The sequence below is a fragment of the Epinephelus fuscoguttatus genome, linkage group LG18, assembly GCF_011397635.1.
Source record: "Epinephelus fuscoguttatus linkage group LG18, E.fuscoguttatus.final_Chr_v1".
Classification (NCBI taxonomy): domain Eukaryota; kingdom Metazoa; phylum Chordata; class Actinopteri; order Perciformes; family Serranidae; genus Epinephelus; species Epinephelus fuscoguttatus.
Genome location: NC_064769.1, coordinates 32,243,325 through 32,270,885, shown reverse-complemented (window position 1 = coordinate 32,270,885; position 27,561 = coordinate 32,243,325). Strand labels below are relative to the sequence as shown.

At 42.7% G+C, this 27,561-nt stretch overlaps 1 protein-coding gene across 2 annotated transcripts in view; it reads right to left on the bottom strand.

Annotated features, from left to right (window-relative positions):
- LOC125905893 (protein unc-13 homolog B-like) overlaps positions 1-27,561 on the bottom strand; it is a 91,786-nt gene that overhangs the window by 3,133 nt on the left and 61,092 nt on the right. Inside the window, exons 14-39 of one of the 2 annotated variants that reach the window (XM_049604180.1) lie at positions 26,766-26,985; positions 26,454-26,681; positions 26,203-26,344; positions 25,799-25,968; positions 22,312-22,427; positions 20,470-20,633; positions 19,639-19,789; positions 19,405-19,473; positions 17,303-17,392; positions 16,949-17,086; positions 15,506-15,636; positions 15,300-15,385; positions 12,806-12,932; positions 12,567-12,663; positions 12,324-12,467; positions 10,994-11,071; positions 8,973-9,050; positions 4,808-4,896; positions 4,553-4,699; positions 3,566-3,689; positions 3,386-3,439; positions 3,156-3,233; positions 2,505-2,652; positions 2,258-2,314; positions 1,937-2,029; positions 1,661-1,820 (exon numbers count right to left, since the gene is read on the bottom strand). In XM_049604180.1, coding sequence (XP_049460137.1) covers positions 1,661-1,820; positions 1,937-2,029; positions 2,258-2,314; positions 2,505-2,652; positions 3,156-3,233; positions 3,386-3,439; positions 3,566-3,689; positions 4,553-4,699; positions 4,808-4,896; positions 8,973-9,050; positions 10,994-11,071; positions 12,324-12,467; positions 12,567-12,663; positions 12,806-12,932; positions 15,300-15,385; positions 15,506-15,636; positions 16,949-17,086; positions 17,303-17,392; positions 19,405-19,473; positions 19,639-19,789; positions 20,470-20,633; positions 22,312-22,427; positions 25,799-25,968; positions 26,203-26,344; positions 26,454-26,681; positions 26,766-26,985 — 3,179 coding nt within the window. The remainder of the gene's footprint in view (positions 1-1,660; positions 1,821-1,936; positions 2,030-2,257; positions 2,315-2,504; positions 2,653-3,155; positions 3,234-3,385; positions 3,440-3,565; positions 3,690-4,552; positions 4,700-4,807; positions 4,897-8,972; positions 9,051-10,993; positions 11,072-12,323; positions 12,468-12,566; positions 12,664-12,805; positions 12,933-15,299; positions 15,386-15,505; positions 15,637-16,948; positions 17,087-17,302; positions 17,393-19,404; positions 19,474-19,638; positions 19,790-20,469; positions 20,634-22,311; positions 22,428-25,798; positions 25,969-26,202; positions 26,345-26,453; positions 26,682-26,765; positions 26,986-27,561) is intronic. The other variant, XM_049604181.1, reaches the window with a different exon arrangement.

Sequence of the window (27,561 nt, the reverse complement as noted above, 5' to 3'; positions counted from 1 at the left end):
TTGAATCCACAAAGTATCTCCATACTGCTCATCCGTAGTGATCCAAGTGTCCTGAAGCCCCGACATAAAAAGTTGTTTTGAAAAACATCACATGAACTCTGTTTTTATCCTCACTGTAGCCTGTAGCTCTGACTGCTTCTCTGTGCTCCGCGCTCACGTGTGTGCGCTCAGGGTGATCAGCGATGCACAGTCTCTGAAGAGCAGCAGTCTGGTCAGTACTGATGTCCAGATTCTCAAGTGCAGGCATCACCAATTCCCAGTCTGAGCAGCAAAGACTTTCCTCATCTGTTGGCATTGCTTTGCATTTGAAACAACTACACCACCAGGTTTCCAGTGTTCGACTCTGGTATTCTGCGGCTGGCTGAGGGTTAGGCTCATGAGCTGCGGCGGCTGCTTCGTCCAGTAGCCTGAGTTCCGTCCGTATACTCGGACTCAAACAAATACGGCTCAACAAAGAAATGCTGTTCCTCCTCAATTTCAAAGTCTTCAGACATGTTGGGCTGTCCTTTGCTAAAAGACCGTAGTGCAAATTATCTTTTGGCTACTGTGGTTACCGTTGTTTTCCCCTGCGGTGCACGTGTCACGTGATGTAAACACGGGTGAGCAAAGCTCATGCTTTTGCTGGTCTCGTGCAAGCGCACACACGTGAGCGCGGAGCACAGAGAAGCAGTCAGAGCTACAGGCTACAGTGAGGCTAAAAACAGAGTTCATATGACGTTTTTCGAAACAACTTTTTATGTCGGGGCTGCAGCACACTTGGATCACTATGGATGAGCAGTATGGAGATACTTTGTGGATTCAATTTTGTGTTCTTGGATGTTAGTCTGGGGTGCCGTCTGCCATTAGGTGTGCTGGCCGCTGCCCCCGCCGATCTCCGCAAGGGATGTAAGGACTCTAAAACTTCACCAGGGCCTCCATCGGCATATGGGTGAGTAGATAATGGCTGAATTTTCATTTTTGGGTGCACTATCCCTTTAAGAGCAGTGATTTGTAGTGATCTATAACTTGGTAGCAGTGAACACTCTATCGCTATGTAAATGCATTTTATTCTACTAGGACTTGTTTTCTTCCTGTAAAGATATCTGTGGCTGAGTTGTTAAAATTATGTACTGAGTGTTTGTTTTATACTGAAAATCCTGAAATAGGGCCATCAACATTTACACACAAGTAAATTTCAATTTACTGTCATATATGTATAAGAGAAACATTTTGATCCGAGAAGCTAAAATCAGAGAAATGACTTAAAAGTATCAGTACCAAAAATAGGTGCACATTCATTTTCTGTCTATCGATTAATCAACTAATTGTTTGCTGCTCTGGATTTAAGTACGAAATCCAAACTCTGAAACAGCAGCAAAATATTACATACAGTAATAGCCAAGCTGGTTACATCATTCTGGAGTACTGAAGGTCAAATTCTATAAATATCTGACAGGACACGAGTAGCTGTACATGTGGAAACTGCATGTAAACTGTAAATAGAAATGATATGAGGATGTAAACAATAACATAGTTACTGAAGCTGTTGGATAGCAACAAAAATAATAATGAAACCAAAAAAGTAATACATGAAAATGAAAGATTGTGAAGTATTCAACAGTCAACATCTAGAAAACTGAAAATGTTATTAAAAAGCAGGCACAGCTGTTGCAGTACTTACAAATTAAAGGTCTCGCTAAACTTGGGAGACCAGCTGTTGTTCTTGGATTTGGTCTGGAATTTGCGTTTCTTGTCGCTGAGGTGAGGCCCGATCATGGTGATCTCCACAAAGGGTCGGAACATGCCGGATGTCTGCCATTTTAAATCATTGGCTCCTATGACTAAACACAACATAACATGTTAAAACCAGAGCACACACAGAGGAAGAGGATGATATAATCAGATGAGAGCACTTGGTTAAAGTATGTAGCATCATGCTATGGAAACTCAAACAGACCTTTGACAGTAACTTTCCGCTCCCCGTTCCCTGGATGCGTGTGCAGCTCAGTCTGGACAGACACCTCACCTATTGGCTTCTCCACTCCTGGACCTAGTTTGACGCACAGCCAGACACATGAATGAACTCACATTTGGCCCGATGAAGGCAAAATATAAACTTTGATTCATAAAGCAGAGACAGTATAAGAAGAGGATGCAGGTGGAGAGGTTGGGTTAGGGTTGACCTGCCCACCTTAGTGGCACAGAGTGACAGAGTGTACAAAGAGAGAGCGGGTGGGGAAGGAGAGGAGGGCTGGCAGATGATTTCAATGAAACCTACCCCTGCTGGGCTGTATTTTTTCATTGGGAGTTAACCTAATACCCTTTCCATTGTGCACTGGCACAGAGGCAGCACAGGAGATAAAGAGAAGACAGCAGCAACATGTCAACAGATTCCAGCATCAATAACACTTTAAATACACAAAATACAGGTGCAAACCAGTGAAATGCCACGCTCATCAACACACATAGTGCCCTCTTGTGGCGTACAGAGGGAAATGCATTCTCCTCAGACCCTTTCTGACTACCTTGTGCATGCTGGGTGGTCACAAAGGTCTTGATGAGGGTGTCTGTTGTCTGAGTGTAGAGGGACAGAGCGTGGCGTAGTGAGGACAGCTCAGGACTCTTCTCCAGGAACGCCTTCTTCAGCCCGTTGCCTCCTGCATGGAAGTATTGCTGCAAAGGAACAGAGCGTGGGACAGCATAAATCATCTGGAGGACAAACTAGTCAAAATATTACGATTTTAAAAACCCAAACCAAATCAAGTTTTTCAAGAAAAAAGGTGAGTTTTGCTCCTGGCTAAATAAGTCTTACAGTAAAGTCAACTGATTGCATTCTGGTGGCACAAACTATCACCGCAAGATCCAAATTGAAAATTACCAGAATTATCCTTTAATAGTCAAAAAGATCGCTGTATTTCCAGTGCAAAAACCCAAGACTAGGTATAACAACAGAGTCATTTAGCATTTTTCTGACTCACAATTAAAATCCACTCTTCATTTCACCCACTTTATCCTCCACACACACTTCCCTGGCCTGTTAAATCACATAACTTCTGGTCACAAGCTGCTTACATAACCTTCCAGGGTATTTGATTAATGGATGAATAGTTGATGAAGCTAATTTGACCCGTCTGCCCTGCATCCTAATGAAACCAAAACCCACAGTATAAACTGACCTTGATCGTGTCCAGTGCCACGTCCATGACAGCACACTGCCTGGGAGACAGGCTTTTAGCCTCCCCTGCCATGTGATCCTGCACATCCAAATGAGGAGCAAAGAGATGAGTTAATTGCCCAAAAATAGATTCACACTCTCTCGCTGAGTCATTTTGTGGTCAGTTCTTGGCGACACTGAGCCTCTGCAGGTAATTAACTTTGTGTAAAACATACGAAATCGTTCTGGTACCTTGAGCTTGGAGAGCTGACCCAGTTCTTTCGCAGCTGAGAGAATCTGTGCACCCTGAAAAAAAAAAAAAATTTTTTTTGCCATTTCATCTCTGCACTTAAAAGTCAAATATTTACAGTATGCACAAATTCTGAGGCAAGCAAACATGAGATTGATAATTCTTAGTGATGTTGAGCTTACAAAGGTGTCGTTGCCCTGTGGCAGGACAATAGTCTTCTCCAGGCTGCTCATTACGATCCTCCACAGCTCCTTGAGCACACGCTTCAGTACTGTTTTCTCACATACGGTGGCGAACAATGTTAACCTGTAAAATGCAAATACACAAATACATATACACAAGTTGATGAGATGCATGGACCACAGAGAGTGCTGAGCTGTGTTAACCCTAATTTACATGCATGTAGCCATTGTTGATTCAAGCTCGTAATAAACGTGCATTAAGAAAGAACTCCGTGATTGGCCTCATCCTTGCATTCTCCAGATCATCACAGAAACACCTACTCCCAATTCGCTAACTCAAGATGTGACTATAAACAATGTAAAGTGTCCATGGAGATTGTGACACCAATGTAATGAGTGTCACTTTTACAGGTCCACCAGCCACATCCTTTAACCATCCTCAAATTGTATTCTTCCTTCAACGTTGTCGTGCCTTTTTTAAGAGCACAGTGCAAAATGCGTTGGGAGTTCAGAACGACTAAGGTGCTGGCATGGTTGAAAATTGAAAACTTCTAATTTCTGAAATGATTTCTGGAGGACAGAGATTTAGGATGCAGAGAAAGAGAAAGGGATTTAAAGTAATAGAAAACAGGACGGGGCTGCAGTTGGGCTCTTGAGAGAGGATTGCACCTGTCAAAGTGGCTTAAAACATTAGCTTGGCATCGTCGGACCAAATCGCAAATGCAAATTAGTTCGGCACCTCCATTTATTTTCAGTTCCAAGGGGCACTATCAATGGCTATAGGTAAAAATGCAGGAAAAAATCAAACCTGCCCTTTATTAGATAAGACGTTGATAAGCAGTAGATAAGACGCATCTGTCAGAGTCAATAAAACATGAACACGTGGATTTCTCTGGGTCTCAGGCTATGAAAACATGGCAATATCATCAAACACTTCATCATGTCAGGGTGAGAACACTGGTCTCAAATCTTAATTCATCCACTCACTTTCCATCCAGGAAATCCATGAGTGGCCGTAACATGTTGTCAGAGTCGGCCTCCACCTGGTTTTTGTTGTTGGCGTTGAGCTGCCCTTTGATCTGGTACAGCAGAGACGCCATCTGGCGCATGCAATCGTTTATGCGGATCTGGAAACTAGAAAGACAGAAAATTTAATCAATCAGCACAAATGCATGTGTGGTTACTGATATGTGTGTGGGTGTGTGTGGTTACGTGTCTGTCTAGGGGTGTGAATTAGTCTACCTGTTCCCAAATGTACGGCTGAGATCATCCAGCACGTTGTTCAGCTTCACCTGCAGGTCGTTCAGTAGGTCACTGGCCTCAGAGTCCATCTGCAGAAAGGCAGGCAGACAGAATCAAAGGAAGGGTGTTAGTAAAATTCTGCTCAAAATAAATTAACTCAGAAAAACTTGAAAATGTAGAGAACATAATTAATCTCAGGAGAGACCGTATGTGCCTCTGAGGACACAGCACTCTTTAACAGCAGATCATAAAAGACTTTCATCATTCGTATTTGCAGCTTTTAGCCAAAATATCCCAAATTAACTTGAAAGCTTGACTTCAACACCAAAGCTAGAAGATCCAAAAGGCAGCAAGAATTTATCATTTAAAGAGGAACTTCAATAACCATCATGTTATTAGGAAAATTGCACAGCCAATCTGTTGAGCTTCATACCAAGAGAGATACCAAAGGAACGAGAGAGGCAGATGTTCTGTAGTGTTTGTATTTTATGCTCCTAGAGCAGAGATATGTCCATTCTAAACAACATGAGTAGAAACAAATTACGACAAGAAACCCACCTTTTTACCAGGCGTCTCCAACTTTCGAAGCAAGAGCATTGAAAACAAAGTTTAATACGGCAGGAGATGTTTGTCTCACAAGTCTCACAAACACAGGGCGAGGGAACAAGTGGGGAAGTGACTACCTCCAGTATACCTAACCTAGGTATACCGTGGCATCATATACATAAGCACTGCCTGCAGGGAGCTAAGCCATATGGATGAAGCCACGATGTGGCTCATTAAGTCAATGATCCAATGGCCTTTTGATTCATGGCCTGTCAGGGTCGCGTGGCACCATTAGTGAGGAGAGACGGAGACATTTCTGCTATGCAACACAAAGGGAAGACTCCAGGGGAGGAAAGGCAGCTAGAAATTGATTGTGTGCTGTTTGTAATGTGTTTTGTTTGGCCTGGGAGTATTTTGGTAAGCATAAGGATATTAATATTCATGAGTCGGTACACCTACACTCACCTTCTTGTCTTCGAGTGTTATCTCGGTCTACGACAGCACAGATGGGCGGAGGGTAACAGAGGACAACCTCAATTAGCTGTCATTTCCCATTTGTAACTTAACTTTCATTTATATTAAAATAATTACAGAGGATCGATGGCCATTATACAAAGTGCTGTGGTAGCAGATACCCATATGCATGTGACCTACCTTTTCTACTGGTTCATCCATCTTTGCGTGGTGTTTTGAGATTGTTTTAAAAAGAGACATAAAAATGAAACACTGTCAAAAATCCTGTTCTGTTGTACCTCTAACTCTTGAAATTAAAAATTAAAGAACACCACAAATACAGAAGGTTTTTCCCGCATTGGAAGAACGAGCTATATTTGAAACATCAACACCCACCTTCTCCTTGTCAGTCTATTGCAAACAAAAAAAGAGCAACAAAGAAAACACAAATTAAAGAAAAGCAACAACAAAAAAATTCAGAAATGAGCTTCATTTTAGGGGAAATGAGTGACCAGTTTTGAGGAAAGGCCATGGGTAAGCTCGAGGTGGAAATCACCACAGATGACATGATAAAAACCACATACAATAAACTCCACCATGACGGTGATGTTCTGTTTCAAGAGGACTGAGTATCACTGTGGTGTTGCAGTGAACAGGAAGAACAGGGCAGAATGACTTGGACTCCTGGGAACGATAAAACCACTTCAGACTACAACAAACCTCAACCCCATTTTTCTCCCCTTCTTCCCCTACTTCTTCCTCCTCCTCCTCCTCACTCTCGTCAAACTACGAGTGGCGGTGAAAAGACAACACAACACAATTAAGTCCCACTGCTGCAAATACCAAAACCATATTCAGCAAAATTTGTTCTTTTAAGATGATATATTGGTGATGCAATACTTTTGAGAATATGCAGACATGCATCATAAACATGTCTGCATATACAGGGAACTTGCCTGCCATGCTAGCATTCTATTGTTGCGCTAGAAAAGAAAGGAAAAACATGACTGTGACTTTACTCTCCTCCTAAAAAAATACATTTAAGCAAAGTAACTACATATTTGTTAGAGTTATTTGAGAGCTAAGACCTACCGTTACACCCTCTGCTACAGAGAGGCACCCAACTAACCAGCTACAACCAACGAGCCACATCAAGTGAAAGCTATCTGGTCAGATAGCCACAGCTAGCCTTAGCTAAAGCTAAAACTAAATGTAAATTTTTCCCTGGTAGTTAGCTGTAAAAGAAAATGATCCATTTTGTTGGACTACAGTGACATCCTGGTAATTCAGTGAGTAATTCCACATGACTAAATTTGGGAGGAGCTGAACCGAAGAAAGGCGGGAAAACACTGCTGCTAAGGGGAATTAGCTTAGCATGTCTCGGTAGCTGCTATTTTGACTCTAGTGGATTTCATGGAATTTGGTGAGGTTAATTCATTCATTCATTTTCCGTAACCACTTATCCTGTTAGGGGTCGCAGGCGGGCTGGAGCCCATCCCAGCTGGCAGGGTACACCCTAGACAGGTCACCAGACTATCACAGGGCTGACACATAGAGACAGACAACCATTCACACTCACATTCACACCTACGGACAATTTAAAGTCACCAATTAACCTGCATGTTTGGACTGTGGGAGGAAGCTGGAGTACGTGGAGAAAACCCACGCTGACACGTAGAGATCATGCAAACTCCAACTCTAACCACTGCACCACTGTGGTGACATGTGATGTAATGAGGTTAAGCTACCTTTAAATCATATATGTACTTTATTGGATTAAGTTTACCGTAAATTTTAACAGCACTTGGACAGACACAGAGCAATAAAGAAATACATTAAATTCCTATAAACTATGGATTATTAATAATAAAAATAATGTTTATTTTCTTAAACAAATTAGATAAAATGGACGAGAAAGCTACAAGACCACATTTTGGTGGTAGAAACTGCATGTTCCACTTAAATCCCATAAAGAACATTCAAAGGCAAAGTGCAGTATCTCATGATTTCCCTCTATGATAACAAGCCACTCACTAAATCTCTCAGAGCAGCTCACATGTATCATCCTTTCAACTCCACCTCATCATGACATGATGCTTCATAAATCATCTGAGAGGCAACAACAGGCTGAGACTGGCAACATAATGTGACTTCTTAAAACAACGAACATCAAAAATATAAGGTTTCAATCGACCAGGTTCAAGAATGCAAATGGTGAAAGAAAATAAAATCTAGGCCTGAAAGGGACGTACGCCACTTTAAAACTTTAAACCCACTTTTGCGAACATTTACACCAGACATCAGCATAGTTACTAGACTACAACAGGTAGGCTACACTTAATACTAAAGAGGGGTCTACTGGTCTCTGTGAATGAATCTAATCTGCTACCATCCACAGTACCCACCACAGCCTTCGCTTTCTCTTCCTCAGTTACGACCTGCTGTTCAAGCCAAAGGAAGATGGAGATAATCAATACACTGCATGACCGCGTGTGCACCATTAAACTGATTAAATAAAATGAAAGATGTACTTTAATATGGACAAATATCTGCCTGTATCAGCCCCACTCAGACCATGATGCAAACATACCTCCTCCTCTCCCGCCTCCTCCTCCTCTTCCTCTTCCACCAGTTCATTTTGCTTTAATTGTAAAGTGAACACACTTAAGCTACATACGATAAAACACTACATGTAAAGTCATGCTAGGGCTTCAAAGCAGAGGGAGGTCATCACTGACAGACAAGCCATTGGATGTCCTCACTGTGGCTACACTAAGGACACTAATAGAGGACATGATTTAATTACTGTAAGTCTCATTATGCTCTAGCCTATGGGGCAGTGCGGGGTCTAATCTCTCTCAGTATGGATCTATACTTCCACTGACAGCATCACATCAGACACTGGGATGGCGTATAGACCTTTTAAGCAACTTCCACTACGACCTTGTTAAGACTCAAGACTATGTTCTAATCCAGTACTACCAAGGATCTAGCTACTGTACATACCCGCGCTTCCTCCGTTGCAATCTGATACACAAGACACACAAATACAACTGTTGTACAGATAACCACGCGTAGAATATGTGGTTGTTGTGCTTGAGTAAGAAATGGGACTTTTATGTCTGATGCAACAGGACAACACCCCAACCTTTGTCTTTTGACTTACCTGTTTGGCACCCATTGACTCAAACATCTTCTCCAGCTGGATTCTTAACTGCTGCACATTGTTCATCAGGACACACGGCTTTTGGAGGACACAGGAAGAGAGAGACATAGAAGACAGAGAGATTATAAGGCAGGAACCCTTCAAAATCTACAAGTGACTGCACTCACCACCATGTAAAATATGTCATTTTTATTCAATTGATTATTCAACTTTGGAAAATAATCTTTAATAAAAATGTTTGTGAAGGCAATCATGGAGCCACTGGAGGGTGTGTCCAGTGTCTAAACAATACTCAATTTGATTGGATACTTGACTGCGAAAAAAAAATGCTCCTGATGAGTTGGCAGATGGTGTCCTGGGGGATCTCCTCCCAGACCTGGATCAGGGCAAGAGTGAGCTCCTGGACAGTCTGTGGTGGTACTTGGTGGCGTTAGATGCACCAATACTTAACGTCCCATAGGTACTCAGTTGGATTTAGGTCAGGGAACAAGAGGGCCAGTCAATGGCATCAGTGCCTTCATCATCCAGGAACTGCCTTCACACTCTGGCCACATGAGGCCGGGCATTGTCCTGTACCAGGATGAACCCAGAGCGCACTGCACCAGGATGAACCCAGGGCCCTCTGCACCAGGAGGAACCCAGAGCCCACTGCACCAGGAGGAACCCAGAGCCCGCTGCACCAGGAGGAACCCAGAGCTCACTGCACCAAGAGAAACCAAGGGCCCACTGCACCAAGATGAACCCAGAGCCCACTGCACCAGGAGGAACCCAGGGCCCACTGCACCAGGATGAACCCAGAGCCCGCTGCACCAGGATGAACCCAGAGCCCACTGCACCAGGAGGAACCCAGAGCTCACTGCACCAGGATGAACCCAGGGCCCGCTGCACCAGGAGGAACCCAGAGCCCACTGCACCAGGATGAACCCAGGGCCCACTGCACCAGGATGAACCCAGGGCCCACTGCACCAGGATGAACCCAGGGCCCGCTGCACCAGGAGGAACCCAGAGCTCACTGCACCAAGAGAAACCAAGGGCCCACTGCACCAGGAGGAACCCAGAGCTCACTGCACCAGGAGGAACCCAGGGCCCTCTGCACCAGGAGGAACCCAGAGCCCACTGCACCAGGAGGAACCCAGGGCCCTCTGCACCAGAAGGAACCTAGGGCCCACTGCACCAGGAGGAACCCAGGGCCCTCTGCACCAGGAGGAACCCAGAGCTCACTGCACCAGGAGGAACCCAGGGCCCACTGCACCAGGAGGAACCCAGAGCCCACTGCACCAGGAGGAACCCAGGGCCCACTGCACCAGGAGGAACCCAGAGCCCACCGCACCAGGAGGAATCCAGGGCCCACTGCATCAGGAGGAACCCAGGGCCCACTGCACCAAGAGGAACCCAGGGCCCACTACATCAGGATGAACCCAGGGCCCACTGCAACAGGATGAACCCAGGGTGCGCTGCACCAGGAGGAACCAAGGGCCCACTGCACCAGGAGGAACCCAGAGCTCACTGCATCAGTGTAAGGTCTGACAATCGCTTTGAGGATGTCATCCTGGTACCTAACAGCAGTCAGGGTACTGTTGGCTATGACATGGCGGTCTGTGTGACCCTCCAAGGATATGCTTTCACAGACCACCTCTAACCCACCGCCAAACCAGTCATGCTGGATGATGTTACAGGCAGCATAACGTTCACCACAGTGTCTCCGGACTCTTTCACGCCTGTCACATGTGCTCAGTGCGAACTTGCTGTCATCTGTGAAGAGAACGGGGTGCCAATAGTGGACCTGCCAATTCTGGTGCTCTCTGGCGAATGCCAGTTGAGCTGCATGGTGCTGCGCTGTGAGCACAGGACATGGGCTTTCATGCCACCCTCATAGAGTCTGTTTCTGACAGTTTGGTCAGAAACATGCACACCAGTAGCCTGCTGGAGGTCATTTTTTTGAGCAGTGTATATCATGTAGGATGTGCATTAAAGGAAAATGCGTGACTGTGCATGTAAAACAAAAGGTGTTGAGAACTTACAATCTTCTCCTTGTCAATATAAGAGGGAAAACTCTTGGTCAGAATGGCACTGTACTGCAGAAGAACTTTGGCAATGGTCTGTGAAGATAAAAAGGTAGAAACGCATTAAAACTGCATGGAACAAAATTTGAAACAATTTAAAAACAGTTTTAAATCTAACTACTTATTTCTTATAAAACCTTTCCCAGAGGGGGACTGTACGACACTTTCAGGGAGCATGGCCAAAAGAGGTTTTAGAAACATTCCCAAATGCCATGTAATGTATTCTCTGCCATGCAGGAGAGCAAATCCCAAAGCATAAAGCTGTGCTGTCCCTCTGTCCCCCAGGAGGAGAGTTTCATGTCCAAATTAACATATCTTTTTAACGAGGAAACATAAAATTCCCTTTAGAAAAAAAGAGAATGTCCCTCCAGACAATGCTGTCGCTGTTTTGTGATTTCCCTCATATGTTAAAGTGTTTTGAAAAAGGAAATTAGTCAGAGTCAGATACTGCTTCTGTGCTGTTTTTAAAATCCTTTTACAGTGTGATGTACTTAAGAGCAGGTTTTAAAGGGATACTTCAGATCTTTTGAAGTGAGGTTGTATGAGGTAATTATCCATAGTCAATGTTCTGCCTACAGCAAGTGCCCCTAGTTTGGAAAATGAGGCAGATGTACCACCATGGAAGCTACGTAATATATGACCAGCAGCAAAACCTATTTTAGGCATAGTCAATAAAAGTTTAATGGTATGCTTTATTAAGAATATTTTCACAGCTTTACCTTGCCTGTTGTCAAAGGCTTCAGTTCCCCATTTATGCACTTGTCAAAGCCACCAGATTCCACTGAGAAAAACAGTGATTTAAGCTCACTGAACATGGGAGCTGCTGGTCTACTGCTGCATCAATCACTTAGTTTGTTTGGCTTATAGTGTGATTTTGGTGAATCAGAACTAGCCCATTTAAAAGCCAAAGTCACACAATAACACAAACAAACTAACTGACTGAGGCAGTGTTTGACCAGCAGCTCCTGTGTTTAGCAATGTTAAATCACTGGTTTTCTCAGTGGAGTTTGGCTTTGAAGAGTGTAATATAACAGCTTCACTTGCCAGATAGAAAATCGCTGTCTGACAGCCACATAAGGTGGTGAAAATATTCTAAATATAGTATACAATTAGAGACTGATGATTTTTTTAAGTGGCTGTGGCTATGTTTTGTTGCTGACCCTTCCCCAGCAGTACATTGCTTAGCTTCTATCTACTGTACTAGATTGTACATTGACTATGGTTAAGTACGTCATAAAACCAAAATCCAAACCATCCCTTTAAGGTTTCATCCAGTACGTGGGTTTACCTTGGAGAAGCGGCGACTGTACTGAGCCATGACGTTAGGGTCAGGACATTCCAGTTTCTTGATGATCTCAAAGCTCTGGTTGAGCTGAGTGAAGATGTCCACCACAGAGCAGGAGAACAGAGCATGCTCAGACGTCTGCTGGAACTGAAACAGTGCACAGTGACAAGGGAAAAACACAAACAATACATAAACAAGACGTACTAGAGTTAAAAAATATATTTATCTACATGCTAATTTTCTTACTCCGTCCTTTTTGTCCCTCTCCAGGGCTCCATGCATAAACTCCATGGATACATCCTCGTTTTCATCCAACCACTGTAGCACAAATTGTAAAAACCATCTGCAAAGGAAAATAAAGACAACCAGAGTTTTAACCAACACCAACATTAAGGACAGATCAATTTAATAATCAAAGAGAAGTTTTTGAAAAATAAATGTAATGTTCCCCTGTGCCTAAAACTGAGTAAGTCCAAAGCACTCACGATGGGTAGTCAGGAACGACGCCCTTAAAGTTTGGCAGCTCCTTGACATATTCGTTGTTGAGCCACTTGACCTTGAAGTGCAGGTTCATGTAGTCGGTGCTCTTACACAGTCTGTGCTTCTCGTGCTCTGCATATGCAAAGAGAGGAAGAGCCTGTGAGCATTTTAATAAGATGTTGCAACTTTAATCTTAGTCTCTCCTACCTAACATAATCCTAATTTCAAGACGACAGGATAGGTTCACATTTCTTTTAAAGTGTGGCTCAGAACAATATTCACATGATCATGTGTGCATTGAAAGCTATGTATTCACTGGGCACAAAAAAATAATTTCAAAGTTCAGCTAAAGCAAATATACAAATTCAAGATATCATCTTTAAAGTTTGTGTTTTTAGTACCAAAGTCCCTCTTTTTTTAACCCCTCCACTATAACTCCTTAAGAAAACAACATCTGTGGAAAAAAGAGAACATTTTTTACTACAAATATTTAATTTATGTTCTGAATTTAAATTAATTAAATAAAATTCAAATTAAAATTAAAAATGTATTAAATTAAATTATTAGCTGCAGTGCCTTTGGCTTGGAGGAAAAAAGTGAGACATGCTGGAAGAAAACTGTTGGTGCGTAAACCTGCCACAAAAATACTGTATTTATCTTAAAAGAAAAAAGATCAGTGCTTTTACGTAGATTTTTTTTTTTAGGGGCATATAAAATTCTGTGGGGAATGAAATAGGATGGAAACAGTCTTTTCTGTGAATCAGAAATTAAAGATATGTTGCACTGATTTTGGTTCTGTCCTCATGTGGCAACATTTTGGATGACTATCAAAAGATGGCTTGCATCAAGGTTGATTTTTTTTAACCATGTGCCCTTAAATAAAAATGCTCAGCGGATTAAGAAATAGTTCTCGTGGAATTTAAATACATTAAATGATTAGGAAAAAGATTTATCTCTGAATCGAAAGGAAGAGAGCGAATAACATTCCCCTGTTTTCTTTACTTTTTTAAACAAGTATTTATGTTAGTAGGCATTATTGTTACAAGGAAGGGGAAACTGAATCATTATGAAAAAAGACAGATAGATTACAGCCAAGTTTAGAGGAAGGATGACAATGATATCATTATTTAGTTGTCAGGTTGGTTGTCTTGGGTGTTCATTTAGTTTTTTGTGTGTCTGTGATTTCTTGTTCCTCCCTTTGTTTTTCTACTGTAAGCAAATGTCAATGGTTTATGATGTGTTATAGTGTAGTTATGTAATTTGTATTTGTATGTCACATTGATTTGTCTAACACAGGCTGCTTAAGCCGCATAATAGGTTCGGCTAAACCTATTTACTTATAATAACTAATATTTTGAGACTTAATGAAGACAAAATTTTGTCCCTAATCACTTCAATTAAATCTGCTTTCAGCAGGGATCGTTCATGGCCAGTAAAAGCGAACAACAGTGCTTTAAATATGAACGTATGAGCATGTGAGTATTGCTTGTGGTACTGTTTTCAGACAGACTTGGGAAAAAAAATGTGAACCTATCATCTAACCCTAAAACAAAATCATCTCTAACTTTACCTAAAGCCGTATCTATGCGAAAGTTACTGCGAATTCAAGTCCTTACTATAAAGTCAAGGTATAATTCTAAAATATCCCCTTGTAATTAAATATTTTCTCTGAAAAATGTCCTCTGATGGTCTTATATTCAAACAAAGATTATTCTAAAAGTCAGTGCTTTATTTGTTTACTCATACTTTGAAGCTTCAGTTGCGATGACTGCAGTGACCATGTACTTAAACATGACTTCGCCTGCTGTTGCTAAACTTCAGCTGTGCTCATATTAGCTAAAGATACGCTCGTAGAAAGTAAGTGGAAGAGTTTTGCACAAGTTTAGTGAAAAGCTTAAATCCAACCAGGCACTTGAATATCTTTTTAGTGACCTACTAAAAACTACTACTGCTCTTAAATCTGAAGTATGCTTTGCTCATGCTTCTGAAGCAAAATCTCTCAGGACTCCATCTCTGAGCACATTTTCCACCCCTTTTTATATTAATGCAGATTGAAAATGAAGGGGCCGCCACTTCTGTAGCGTAGTATGTGAAGCAGATATTTCGCAGTGATAGTCTCTGCAGGGGACTCATCTTGAGGACAGGGGCTGGGATAAGAGCTGACTGCCTCTGGGGGACTGGTGGTGCTGTACAGTACAGTACAGCAGAGAGAAATCACAGAGAGGCTCCTGGGAGACATAAGCAGCTTTCAAACCCTGCACAGTGATTAATTCACTCTTTCACTTCTTCCATGCCACTGTGGCATTTCTACCCCAGATTTTCTCTTCTCTTCTTGCCTTCTCCAGCTTCATCAGAGCTTCTCTCTGACTTGTTCGTATTCTTTGATCATTCAGATTTTCCCTTCACTTCTTACAGTTCCTAATAATACTACAACAAATCTATAGTATTGCTCCACAAGAAACTTTAGAAACACATATAAAAATGCTGGGTGTGACATACCTTCCATAGCGTACTTCATGTCTTGGGCGAACAGTGTCCACATGACCTCTGCTGACACCTTCCCTACGTTCAGTTCTTGAGGAAATCTGAGAAAGAGGGGACAATGATCACACGTTCTAAACATTTAAAAGTATGTACTGAAGAAATAGTGGTAGTTTGTGATAGCAAAGTCATAAAGATAAAGAGACCATATGCCGATTACTAACTGGTTGAGCACAGGTGTGTAGGAGTTCCTGTCCTCTTCAATGATGGAGACGATGAGCATGATGAGTTTAGGCCAGAAGTCCAAGTTCTTGATGCTCGGACCCTGCTCCTCTAAAGGGAGCTCCTCCTTGTTCTGGATCAGAACACAACACAGTCAGTCACCAAAAAGAGACATAAACACAGACAGTAGTATGGATTTGTCTGATTTAGTGGACATGTGGTCACTGTCATGACAGGTAGTCATGCTCAAGGCAATTTATACAGCAGGTCATACACGTTCTTGTCCCCAGCTGTCTCAGTTTGATTACAGATTGTTTAAAGGGACTGTGTGGATCTTGTGAAGTGGGGTTGAATGACGTATTTATCCACAGTCAGTGTATAACATACAGTAGATGTTGGTTGACATTTCCCCAGTTTGGAGAAGCAGGCAGAAGACCGACATGGAAGCTATCAATGTACCGCTGTGGATAGGGTCAGCAACAGATGACCATGTCTGACCCAAGCCTGCTTCTCCAAACATGAGGCGCCCTGACCGCCATCGACTGCAGGTAATACACTGACTATGGAAAAGTAGCCGAGTGTGAAGCAGCTGGGATGAGAGTCAGCACCTCCAAGTCTGAGGTCGTGGTCCTCTGTCGGAAACCGGTGGATTGCCCTCTCCTGGATGGGAGAGAGTTACTGCCTCAAGCGAGGGAGTTCAAGTATCTTGGGGTCTTGTTCCCGAGTGAGGGTAGAATGGAGCGTGAGATGGATCGGCGGGTCGGTACGGCTTCTGCAGTGATGTGGGTGCTACGCCGGTCCGTCGTGGTGAAGAGGGAGCTGAGCCGGAAAGTAAAGCTTTCGATTTACTGGTCCATCTATGTCCCAACCCTCACCTATGGTCATGAGCTCTGGGTAGTGAATGAGAATGCGATCGCGGATACAAGCGGTGGAAATGAGATTCCTCTGTGGGGTGAGATAGGGTGAGGAGCTCGGACATCCGGAGGGAGCTCGGAGTAGAGCCGCTGCTCCTTCGCATCGAAAGGGGTCAGTTGAGGTGGTTCGGGCATCTGATCAGGATGTCTCCGGGTGTCTCCCGCTGGAGGTGCCCCGGGCACGTCCCACTGGTAGGAGGCCCTGGGGCAGACCCAGAACATGCTGGAGGGATTACATATCTCGTCTGGCCTGGGAACGCCTTGGGGTCCCCCAGGAGGAGCTGGAAAGCATTGCTGGGGAGAGGGACGTCTGGGGTGCTTTGCTTGGCCTGCTGCCCCCCGACCCAGCCCCGGATAAGCGGATGAAAATGGATGGATGGATGGAAAAGTACCTCATACAACCTCACTTAAAAAGATCCAAACTATTACTTTAAGTGAAGAGAAGGACAAGTGTATAGTATTTACTTGGCCTTGCAGCACTTCCACTTCCTGATGCAGCTGCCACAGTTGGATAATTAGCGTGTGACTTACTGTGTCATTAGGATGGTACTGTCTGCTGTACAGCTCGTGGCAGTTGTTGAAGATGTAGTCGTATGTGGAGTTGAGGCAGGCCTTGACACAGTCCCTCACCACCTGGCTGGCTCTGGGCGGAGATTGTAACTCCTGGACCTGAACACCAGATGGAGATAGCAACACTGGCAGTGACAATCATTTACTCTTTTCGAGTAAAACTTTAAACAAGGAATTCTGTGGGTCTAATTTATCAGGTTGTGACTTCCTGGCCAAGCTGTGGCAAAACATCCCATTTAAACATCAAGAGATAACCATTTGCTGAGATTATGCAGAAAGCAACAACAGTGAAAATACAGAAACAATAAACTTTACCTTCATCCTGAAGAAGGTGATGCTGGTTAGAAGATCCACAGTGGATTTCAAATCCTGCAGGCGCTCCTTGCTGCTGGCAGGAAAGTGATTCTACAGAGAAAAAAAAGCAAGCTAAATTCAATATAATCAATGACCACTACAGGTGTGTAGTACATATAAATTAGACCAGCGTCATGTTTAAGAGTGCAAATCAGGTTACTGTTCTGTACTACTTAAGTCATTAGATAATACTCACATCTGTGACATGTCAAAAAAGGCATATTTAAACAACAGATCACAAGGTTTTCCATGCAAGTGCTTAAGTAGGTGGAGCCATTTGCTTAATTTTACATAACAGTAGTAGTACAATAATCTATTCTTTTGTGGAAAGGGGTGCATGTATGCCCTAAATTCATGAAAACAAGTGACAGGGGAATTCATCTCTGCATATTGAGCAACAATACATAAAACATCATTATTACACCCAGCTCTGGACTGGATTTAGTACCAACTGTAAGACACTAACTCACCAATGTATCCTGCATGCTCGGGTTGGCTGAGTCTCTTTACAGTTTTGTAGACTTAATCCATAGATTCTATCTATCTCCAAGAAAATGTTGTCAGATTCGTATCACTCAAAGTCTGTTGGGCCAATTATGTTCCCACAAGGTATTGGGCACTTACATGCACATGATGTGGGACTGCCCAGGGGTCCATTCCTTTTGGCTCAGTGTTTCAACCATTCTCTCAAGTTAATTCAGAAAACAATACCCTGTCTACCACATATATTACTCTTAAATGATGACACATCTCTAAATTTAACTATATATAGAAAAATAATACTGCTTGCAGGTTTAACTGCCGCAAAGACATTGCTGATAAAGAGATGGAAACCTCCTCATGTGCTCAGCGTACACCAGAGGAAGGTATTATTTTATGAAGTACTAACATTAGAAACCTCTAGTGCGCGTGCCCAAAGGGGCAAAATTAGAAAGTATACAAAATCTGAAATCTGCAGCTCAGAAAGTTAAAGCTCTACTCTGATATGTCAACTGGTAGTACCTGTATAATTGGGAACAGAAATAATATACTGTGCATTCTACATTCCAAATATGATGTACATTTGTATTAGTGAATGACATGCATAATAATATTTCTTGAAGAAAATAAGTATATATTGTATATCTCTGGAGGAGATTATTTATGTATTTATTTTTTCCATTTGTTTCTGTTGTTGTTGATATTCTGTGTTACCCTTAGGACATGTGGTTTTGGGTCTAGAATGAGACAGACAGCAGCTTTGGATCATAGGGTTTAAGTTCAGGTGGATAACAACAGATAAGGGCTACGCATGTTGAAATTTTATGTAAACTTTAAGAAAGATGGATTTATTGATTTACTTATGGATTTAATGGATATATTGTATGTGTATATTGCAACTATGCTGTACAACATTCTGTTATCGCCAATCCACCTGAAAATAAAATAAAATAAAAAAATTGGTCACAATTTCGTAGACTTTTTCATCGACATTTACTACATACTTAAAGCTATTCTTGGCCTTCTTCCAGCATACTTATGCGTGTACATTAAGCAAAAAATTCTCTGCTCTCCGTTCTCCAAACATGTTTTTATTGTCTGCTCTGAGGGTACGTACAGAGTTTGGCAAGTGAGCATTTATGTATGCAGCTCCTTATATGTGGAATCTTCTGCAGAAGGACTTAAAGTTGCACTCATTGGTTCCTCTCGGCTGTTTCAAAGCACTGTTGCAGGATTTTTGTACACAATCATCTATAAGCCAGTGTCAAAGTGTATCTGTCTTTGTAATCGTGTGTAGCTGCCCTTTTTTGTGTTTTATATTGCTTATTTTAGAGCTTTGCATTTTTATTCTGTATTTTTGTTCTATGTTCTCGGTCTGTAACTTATGCTGCTGCCTGTCTTGGCCAGGACACTGTTGAAAATCTCATCTTAATCTCGAGAGGTTTTCCTGGCTAAATAAGGGTTAAATAAATAAATTAGCAACACAGCTAAAGCAATCTTTCATCTCAAGGCAACACTATAACTACTAGGAACAAAATCAGTTATGGCAGTATGATATTTATTTAATACAATCATAATCTTACCCTGTAGGTGGAGAGGTCGATTCGCAGGGAATTGTGCAGCTGGTCTAAAAGCTTGACAAAGCGTTCTTTCTGTATGGTGAATAAAAGAGAAAGGAAATGATGAGCAATATGAGTATTTGTACACAAAAATGCAAAAAAAAAAAGACAGAGGCTACATGAGTTTATGTATAACTAGCAAAGAAAGCAAGAGAGACAAATCTGGTGTGTGTGTTTGTGTGGTACAAGAATACATACCCCAAAATTGGAAGCAGCAAAGCGGTCGGAGGCGGACACATTGGTGGAGGCGGTTGTGTGGGCGTAGAAGGCATTGATATTGGCCAGCAGGGTACTCATCACCGCGGGGACCCCGGGACACATGTACTTAGACGACAGACAGGCAAAGTGCCTGGAAAGACGAGCACAGAGTAAGCTTGTTAAAAACCTGGGCAGCAGGCCTCTTCTTCTTCCCATTTCATCACACTTAGAAACACATTACACTGTCACAGAGAAAAGGTTTTGTCAAGGCGTACTTTGTGAAGAGCTGTGCCTTTATTTGGTCAGCCATGTGTCCTCTCTGGGGTCTTTTTTTTCCCCACCTAATGATCCCTATTAGGAATAGCCATTTCATCTGCCCATGAGCTAGCTGGCATGTTTAGGCTGAAGGATGGCCCCATTGGAGTGTGCTTTCTGTGAGTGATGGGCCCAGCTAACAGGCATCTGTATGGAGCATGACATTTCATGGAGGCAAATCCATCCTCGGCCCATTTGTAATTGATTTTCTTTCATTTGAAGGCCAACAGAGAATGACAACGGCACCGAGAGGCACTTTGATATGAGAGCAAAAGGCAAAAAGGGAACTAGAGGAGATGGAGATGAAGAGGAAACAAACACATGGACAGGTAGAGAGAGAGTAGGGAGAAAGTTCGTATGTCCCTCTGTGATATCCAAAGGATATATTAGCAAAAGGGTCAAAGTTCAAGGACCAATGTTATGGCGAAGTAGTATCTCCCAATCGTATGCACGCTCCATTCAACAGTATCTACTTTGTAAGGACAAAAAGAATCTGGGATGCAGGGTCAGACTCACGTCATGGCCTGGTAGATTGACTCGATCCCATAGCGCATGGCGAACTCGTCCACTATTTCTTGTGCCACATCATCATAGTAGACTTTCCAGGCGTCATCTCCACGAGCCTCTGGGATTTTCACCACACCCTGGCCGAGCATATCAGTGGAGTGGTGGAACAGGTTCTGTAATGGACAGAATAATTGGGTTGATGTCATTTGAATTGATTGTCCCAAGATATTTAAGGTGCAATACTAAGTATTGGCCAAATTAAAACTCATGTATACACAACAAAAAGATTTCAGAATCTGAAACCAGTTGAAAGGAAACATCTTCAAGTACTTAAGAGAGGAGTAGATTTAGAACATCAGCACTTTTTTAGATATCCTGTCCTGAAAACCTAATGGTTATGTAACGTCCTATGTGTTCAGGTTAGGGCTGGGTGATTAGTTCCATTTTCAATTCTGATTTTGGTTTCTAACAATTATAAAAACAAGTTAATCGCAATAAAATAATTATTGTGTCGCGAGAGTGCTTTCAGACCTAGAGTTGTCTTGCTTTGGTCCGAATCAGGAACTAATTTTGTTACGAAGTTGTATAATTGCCTAGAGTTGGTTCGTGTTCTCACGGCAGCATTTACAAGCGGAGCAGATCAAATGCCTTGTGTGAGAAAGCTGCTCTTGATTGGTCAGAATTTCCATGTGGGAAAAATCCAGGAAGTAAAGCAAACGTTGAAGAAGAGTACACTTGCAAGATAAATGTGACACTTTCTAATGTCACAATGGAGGGACAACTACGCAGGTTGATTTTAGCGCTGCTCATCGTGGACTATATTGCTGTCATTGTTCATTTTAGTCAAAGCATACAGTTTGAAAACGAGGCGCGGCTCCAACTAGAAAACAATGTTTTGATGCATTGGATGTGCTGAATGTGCATATTAAGGCAGTACAGGAGGAGGTGCACATTAATAATCCTCCAGGACTGTAACATGCTCATGTTTAACCCAAACAATGTGTCATGTGACTGCAGTTGGTTCACATCCAGGTCGGAACACGTTCTCACCACAAACCAACCGCACCAGAGTTCATTTGTAACCAAACTGAGACCACCTCTTCAAGAAGGTCTCAGTCTGGTTGTTTTGGTGCACACCTGAGTGTGATTGCTGTCGGTCTGCTGCCCAAATGAACCGCACTTAAGGCCCGAACATACTCGGGCGGAACGTACGCGGAACGGACTCTGCGGAGGTCCGTGTGGACTCAAAGCGGACATCCGCAAGCCCTGTGCGCGCAAAGCTCAGATTTTATGACCGCGCGGACTCCGCTCCGCGCACCAGTGACTGCTCGGCATGTATTTTTCACATCGCGGGGATTTTTCACGAACATTTTTACAGGAAACAGGAAGTGCGCTCCACTATGAAAGCCCAAATGACTGCGGACATTCCTTGCGGTGTCCGCTCAGCTTAGAGTACGCCCGAGTATGTTCGGGCCTTTAGGAGGCAAACAAACTTGAGTTTGATTGAATTGAACGAAGCAGGGCAGGTGTGAAAGCACCCTCAGTCAGTTGTGCCTGTTATGTATAAACGAGCGCAAGCTGCATTTCATTTTGTCTTTCTCTTTTATCTATCTATCTATCTATCTATCTATATATATTATATATTTGACAACATGGCTGTATTTGGTTACCAAAGTTTTTTTAAGTTCAATAAATGCCTCATGTTTCCAAAGTCAGTGAGTATTTGTGTGAAATAACTGTGACCTACATATTGAGCAAAACAATCTTGACTATGATTATTGCCATAATCGAGCAGCTCAAGTCCAGATTATTAAGACAAGCACAACCCATAGCTTCTGCAGACTCAAATACCTCATGCAAACAGGTGTACTGCACGTGATATGGCGCCACTTTCTCCTCTCCTTTGATCTCCACGTTGATTTGAAGGCGAATGGCACCTGACACAGCTGACTTGTCCGTCCTCTTCTCTGTAATCAAACACAAATACAGTCATGCAGATACTCCCATACAAACACACACAAGTACACACGTTCTCGATTCATAACTCCAATACAAATCTGTGACACAGAGGCACATGGAACCAGGTCTGTTAACACAACACTAATTACAGACCATTAACGTGGCAGTTCTATTGTAGGGGGCTCTGTTTCTACAGTTTGATGGCAGTGCAGAGCCGGCAATGCTAATAGAAGTCCTCTGGCTGATAGAGAGGGAGACAATGGCAGTGGGCTGTATGGATCTGCGTTTGATCACTAAAGACACTTTAGCCAGCGCCTCTCTGGAGGTGGAATGCTTGGCGGCTCACCCCTGCTATTTGCCCTGACAGGCACATCATTAGGGGTAATTTGTACATGTCGGCGGATCAGTCGATTTCCGACTGGAGTGCTGCTTCTTGATAATCACACTTCAGGAGGAGAAAGGGAGAGAGCACAGAGAAGAGGGGGAAGATGGAGATAGGGATGAGAAAATGTTTGAAATAGATGGGGCATATTTCATGACTGATTATTAATTTTGCCTACAGACTCCGAACCAATGCAACATTTTATTGATGGAGATAAAATCAAGCTCTTTATGTCTCTCAGTTACAAAAAACAACAGCAGATTTATAGGCACATTCATATTCAGTGCCATGCTGTTCCATTGGATGATTTATTAATGCCACAGTGAAGTCATTTTCTGCACTTTAATCAAGTAGAAACGAGATGCTTTGTGCTTCAGATGTGAATGCCTCAATCTAACATACTGTACAACACGGATATGAAAATGAGTAGTGCTTTTAAAAGATAGAAATCCAAGCAATATGACATAATGTCTGGGGTGAATTAATCCATCAGTTCACTTCTGGGAGTGAGTTAATGTTTGGATAAAAGCTTTTGACAACACAGGAGACATATTTAGGGAAACAGACAGAGATAAAGGGATCGTAATTTAGAAATATAATCCTAAACATAATGTGGTTTGTTAAAAAAGTACTTTAGCCTTTACGTTTTTGTGCTGTACAACCAGTGCTCAAACAGCATAGCAAGAGGGACTGATAATTATTGAATGTGTTCAGGCCTCATCCTAATAAAATATGCTTAAACCCAGAGGATTAGTAATAGGAAATATAATGAATCAAGTTTTTTTGTCAGCATGCACAAAGGGACTTCAGGGGATAAGTTTGCCTGGTAAAGTCAGTATTTTAATGCAGGCACATATGGGCCTCAGGGCCACTCCATGCCTGTGTAAAACATTTTTTTCAGTAGCTGCAGGCAAAAGAGATGTGGTTAATGAGGTTGACAGGACTTTCTGCAAAGAGAGGTCTGAGCACCAAACAAGCCCTTTCCACACTGCACTTAGCTCCAGGCTAAAGGAGAACGCTCTCACACTGGCAAACTCCAAAGTGGGCTAACCCTGACTTTAGTCTAGGGCTTGCTGGTCCTGCTCTGGAGCTGGGTTAAGCTCGGGTTTGTGGCGTTATCCCAAGCAGCAACCTCCAGGGCTGAAAACTGAAGCCAACACCCAAGTGCCAAAAACTGCAGTTCTTTTAATGGCCACTTGACGCTGGCTCCAGAAGTGAGTCAACCCCTATAGACGCCCACGTTAAAATGTCCAACTTTACAGCAGAAATAAACAAGTTTACAGCCTGCTACAAAAAAGTTTTGGTCTCTGTAGGTAACATCCCTTGCGTGACAACTGTACAGAGAGTGAAGTTTTATATTAGTCACCAGTTTACATTTTATTAAGGCTTAAAGTTACGCATAATTAAGAGTGGGCCTCTTTGAGTGACAAGCTGTCTGCCGATAGTGTCCTTGGCTTCTCAGTCAGATCCACCCCTTGCTCCTCCACAGCGCCAGCATCTTGCCCAAATATGATATGACGATAAGATGCCGACAGTCAAAAAACCAAACTTGAGGCTACAAAGTGGGAGTACACAACCCAATGGATGACATCACCATAGCTACTAGGGCTGAGCCAAAAAATTTGAAGCTTCGAATCTTCGTTTGATGGCACGGGATTCGATTGTGGAAAAAAAATAAATTGAATATTCAGCCTTTTTTTTCCTCCCGTTTTTTTGGGGGACCTTGAACGCAACACCATCTCCGACAAGGAAGTAGAAAGCCCGACGTGCAATGAATGGAGACCTATTATCCTGCTTGAACACAGACAACTAAATTCTTTCAACAATGTGACTCAAAATAATGATAAAATATATTTTATTGATGTAAAATAATATGCTGATGGTGACATTTTCCACCAGTCCGCTGCACTCTGAGTCTGGTGTCAATGACACATGCTGCTCTGAGTCGCACATCTGTCTGCTTGCGCTGCAGTGCGCGCCGAGGATTTGAATTTTTAGTATTAAATCAAAAGTTAAACACTACTTATCAGCAACCGTAAGTGTTTTTTCGTTTGTGAATATTTTTATTTTAATCCTAGGGTTGCAAGAAACTACCTTTTCGCCATAATTTGTAAGTTATTAACTTTTTTGGACTTTTTTTTTTTCACTCAGCAACCCCCTTAGAGACTTAAGAAGTTTGTTCCAACGTTTGTGGTTGGAAATCAGTTCAACACAAACCAGATGGAAGATGCCGTCAACACCTGTCTTCTTTTCAGTCTTTCCTTTTTCCATCATTCTCCATCTTTTCGATGTTTCAGCATCAATCTCACATAAAACCCTGCTAATGGCACCTTTTTAACGTCGCTGCTTGGTCTCAAGTGATGATGAGTAGTCACGCATCATTCTAGAATGTAAACATCTGTCACATGTTCCTACGGACATCGAACCCAGTGCAAGTGGAAGTGCAGTGTGAACAGCCCCTGGCTTGGGTTAACCCTTGGTTAACTATGTCTGCATGAAAAGGGGTTAAAATATGAAATATGCAGTGTGAAAAGCCCTACAGAAACACATGGCTGTGGCAAGCCACATCATAATTAGGTGAACCCTTCATTCAGAGAAAACAATGTACAATGAAAGAGGGAAAGGGGAGGAAAAGCCTGAGGCAGAACTAAGCAAAACAGATATGGTAAATTTGTAGTATCTTATTATCCATTGGTCCGGGATAAGATATCCTTGTACTGTAATATTTCCACGAGGATCCAAAGGTTGTGTCTCTAACCAGGACACCACAAAGAGAAATCACTGCTGCTATTACTTAAATTTTTTTCGGATGGTGTAGACAATGGGCTGACAACCTACACCCTCTATATGTGCACACATAAGGTTTGTGAGTGATCATCTAGTTCTATTCAGTGCTTGGAATCTAAAAATAAACAGACAAAACACATTTCATGCTCCTCCTGGTGTACAAACAATAAACGTCTCACTGTATGGCCATAAACAAGACAGCATACTGACCCAGGTTGTACCAGACGTCCATTTCTCCACTCAGTGTTCGAACTTCAATTATACTCTGGCCCAGGAAATCATCTGATTCCCTCTTCAGACGCTGCTTCACCCTCGACTTGATGTCATCGTCCTCGTCCCACACACGCACTTTAATTCGGTCTGAGGAATTGTGGCATTCACTAGCAAACGGGGAAAAAACAACACAGAAATTGATTTAACAGGACAGAATTCCATAGAAAGTGTTTATGAAGAAAAAGCTTGACAGCGATATGTAGACTTTAGACTTTGACTGATGAATCCTTGAGGCTAGTATAAGCTCTGCTATAGTCACATGAAAAACTAGAAAGAATGTTGCACAAGAAGAATTTGACATTTATAAACACATTTTATAACCAAGAATTTTTGATACTTACAAGTGGAACTTCTCCTCCCAGACAGGATTGAGGTTGCCATAGATGGTTTTGGTTCTCTTCCTGGTCTTGCCCACCTGAACAGTGACATATGGATCACTGGATCCTGTCTTGTCCTTTGCCTGAAGTCCTTGGGCACAAACAACTATTGCGATGATGGAGAAACAAAGACATGAGAAACATCCATTGGCATTAGTAAGAATCGCGTGACTGTCTTCATAAATTTTCTGTCAGTTGTTTGTCAGTGGGCTCACCTGTGATGGTGATCTTGGCTGACCACTTTGAGGTACCGTCCAGAACGCTCTGCTTGATGGTCTTCATCTGCTGTGCATGGATGGCCTTACTGATGACAAATACCTCCCTGATGAGTTCAAAGATTTCTGGTTTGTTCCTTTCCCTGATCTTCATCCTGTCCTTCATGGCCATGATGATATTCTGAGTCCGGTCTTCAGCTCCATGCTTAGAGCTCTTCTCCGCAGCACCTATACGTTGAACAGAAACATACACAGATTAAAATCTGTTTAAAAAATAGTGTGTTGTTTCAAGGTTTTCTGGGCAGTACTTACGTTGTAGACAGTCAGCATTCAGCAGCTCTTGGCACTTCTCATGGCACTTGACTCCACACTCAGAGCAACGCATGCCTTGGCGGGCTATTCCCCACAGTAGCCCCTCGCACTCATAGCAGTATGTTGGCGTAGTGGCAGTCCACACCTCGAAGTTATGTGGTGTAGTGCAGGATATGGGGTAGATGAGAGCCTGCAGGGTCTTCTTGTACACGTGGTTTTTCTACAAAAGGAGACATTATGTTTTTTGGCTATGAGTAATGCAAATGGCCCAATTCGAGGGGCGGCACCAAGCATGCATTTGAAAATATCACTGTGCGCAATTGGATAACACTACGACCAATCAGAACAATACACAGGGTGATGTATCCAGAGCACTACCAGCGGAGCTAACTGGTAAATTAGACTCGGTTGGCAAAACAGCAAAAACGTCCTTCTTGCAAAGGAAAGACTCGAGCGCCGTCTTCTGTTCCTCTTTTAGAGAAAAAGCCAACTCTAACTCCTTCATTGTAGCGGCCAAAGCCGTTTCAAACAACTGGTGTTCATCCGTAGCCATCTTGCAATGTTTACTGACTGATTCCGGACTTTGTCGTCGCAGCGCTGTCGTCATCTGTTTAGTTCGCCTCTGGCCCGCCTGTATCAGATACACTGATGTGATTGGTGCAGCCCGGCTACAAGGGCATGGGTAATGAGCAATGAAAATGAGTGACTCGCTAAGCAAATTCAAACTGTGCTCTAGCGAGAACTCTGGATTTCCAGGGTAGGGAAAGAGATCTGAGAGTTGGCTGTGCCATTAGTG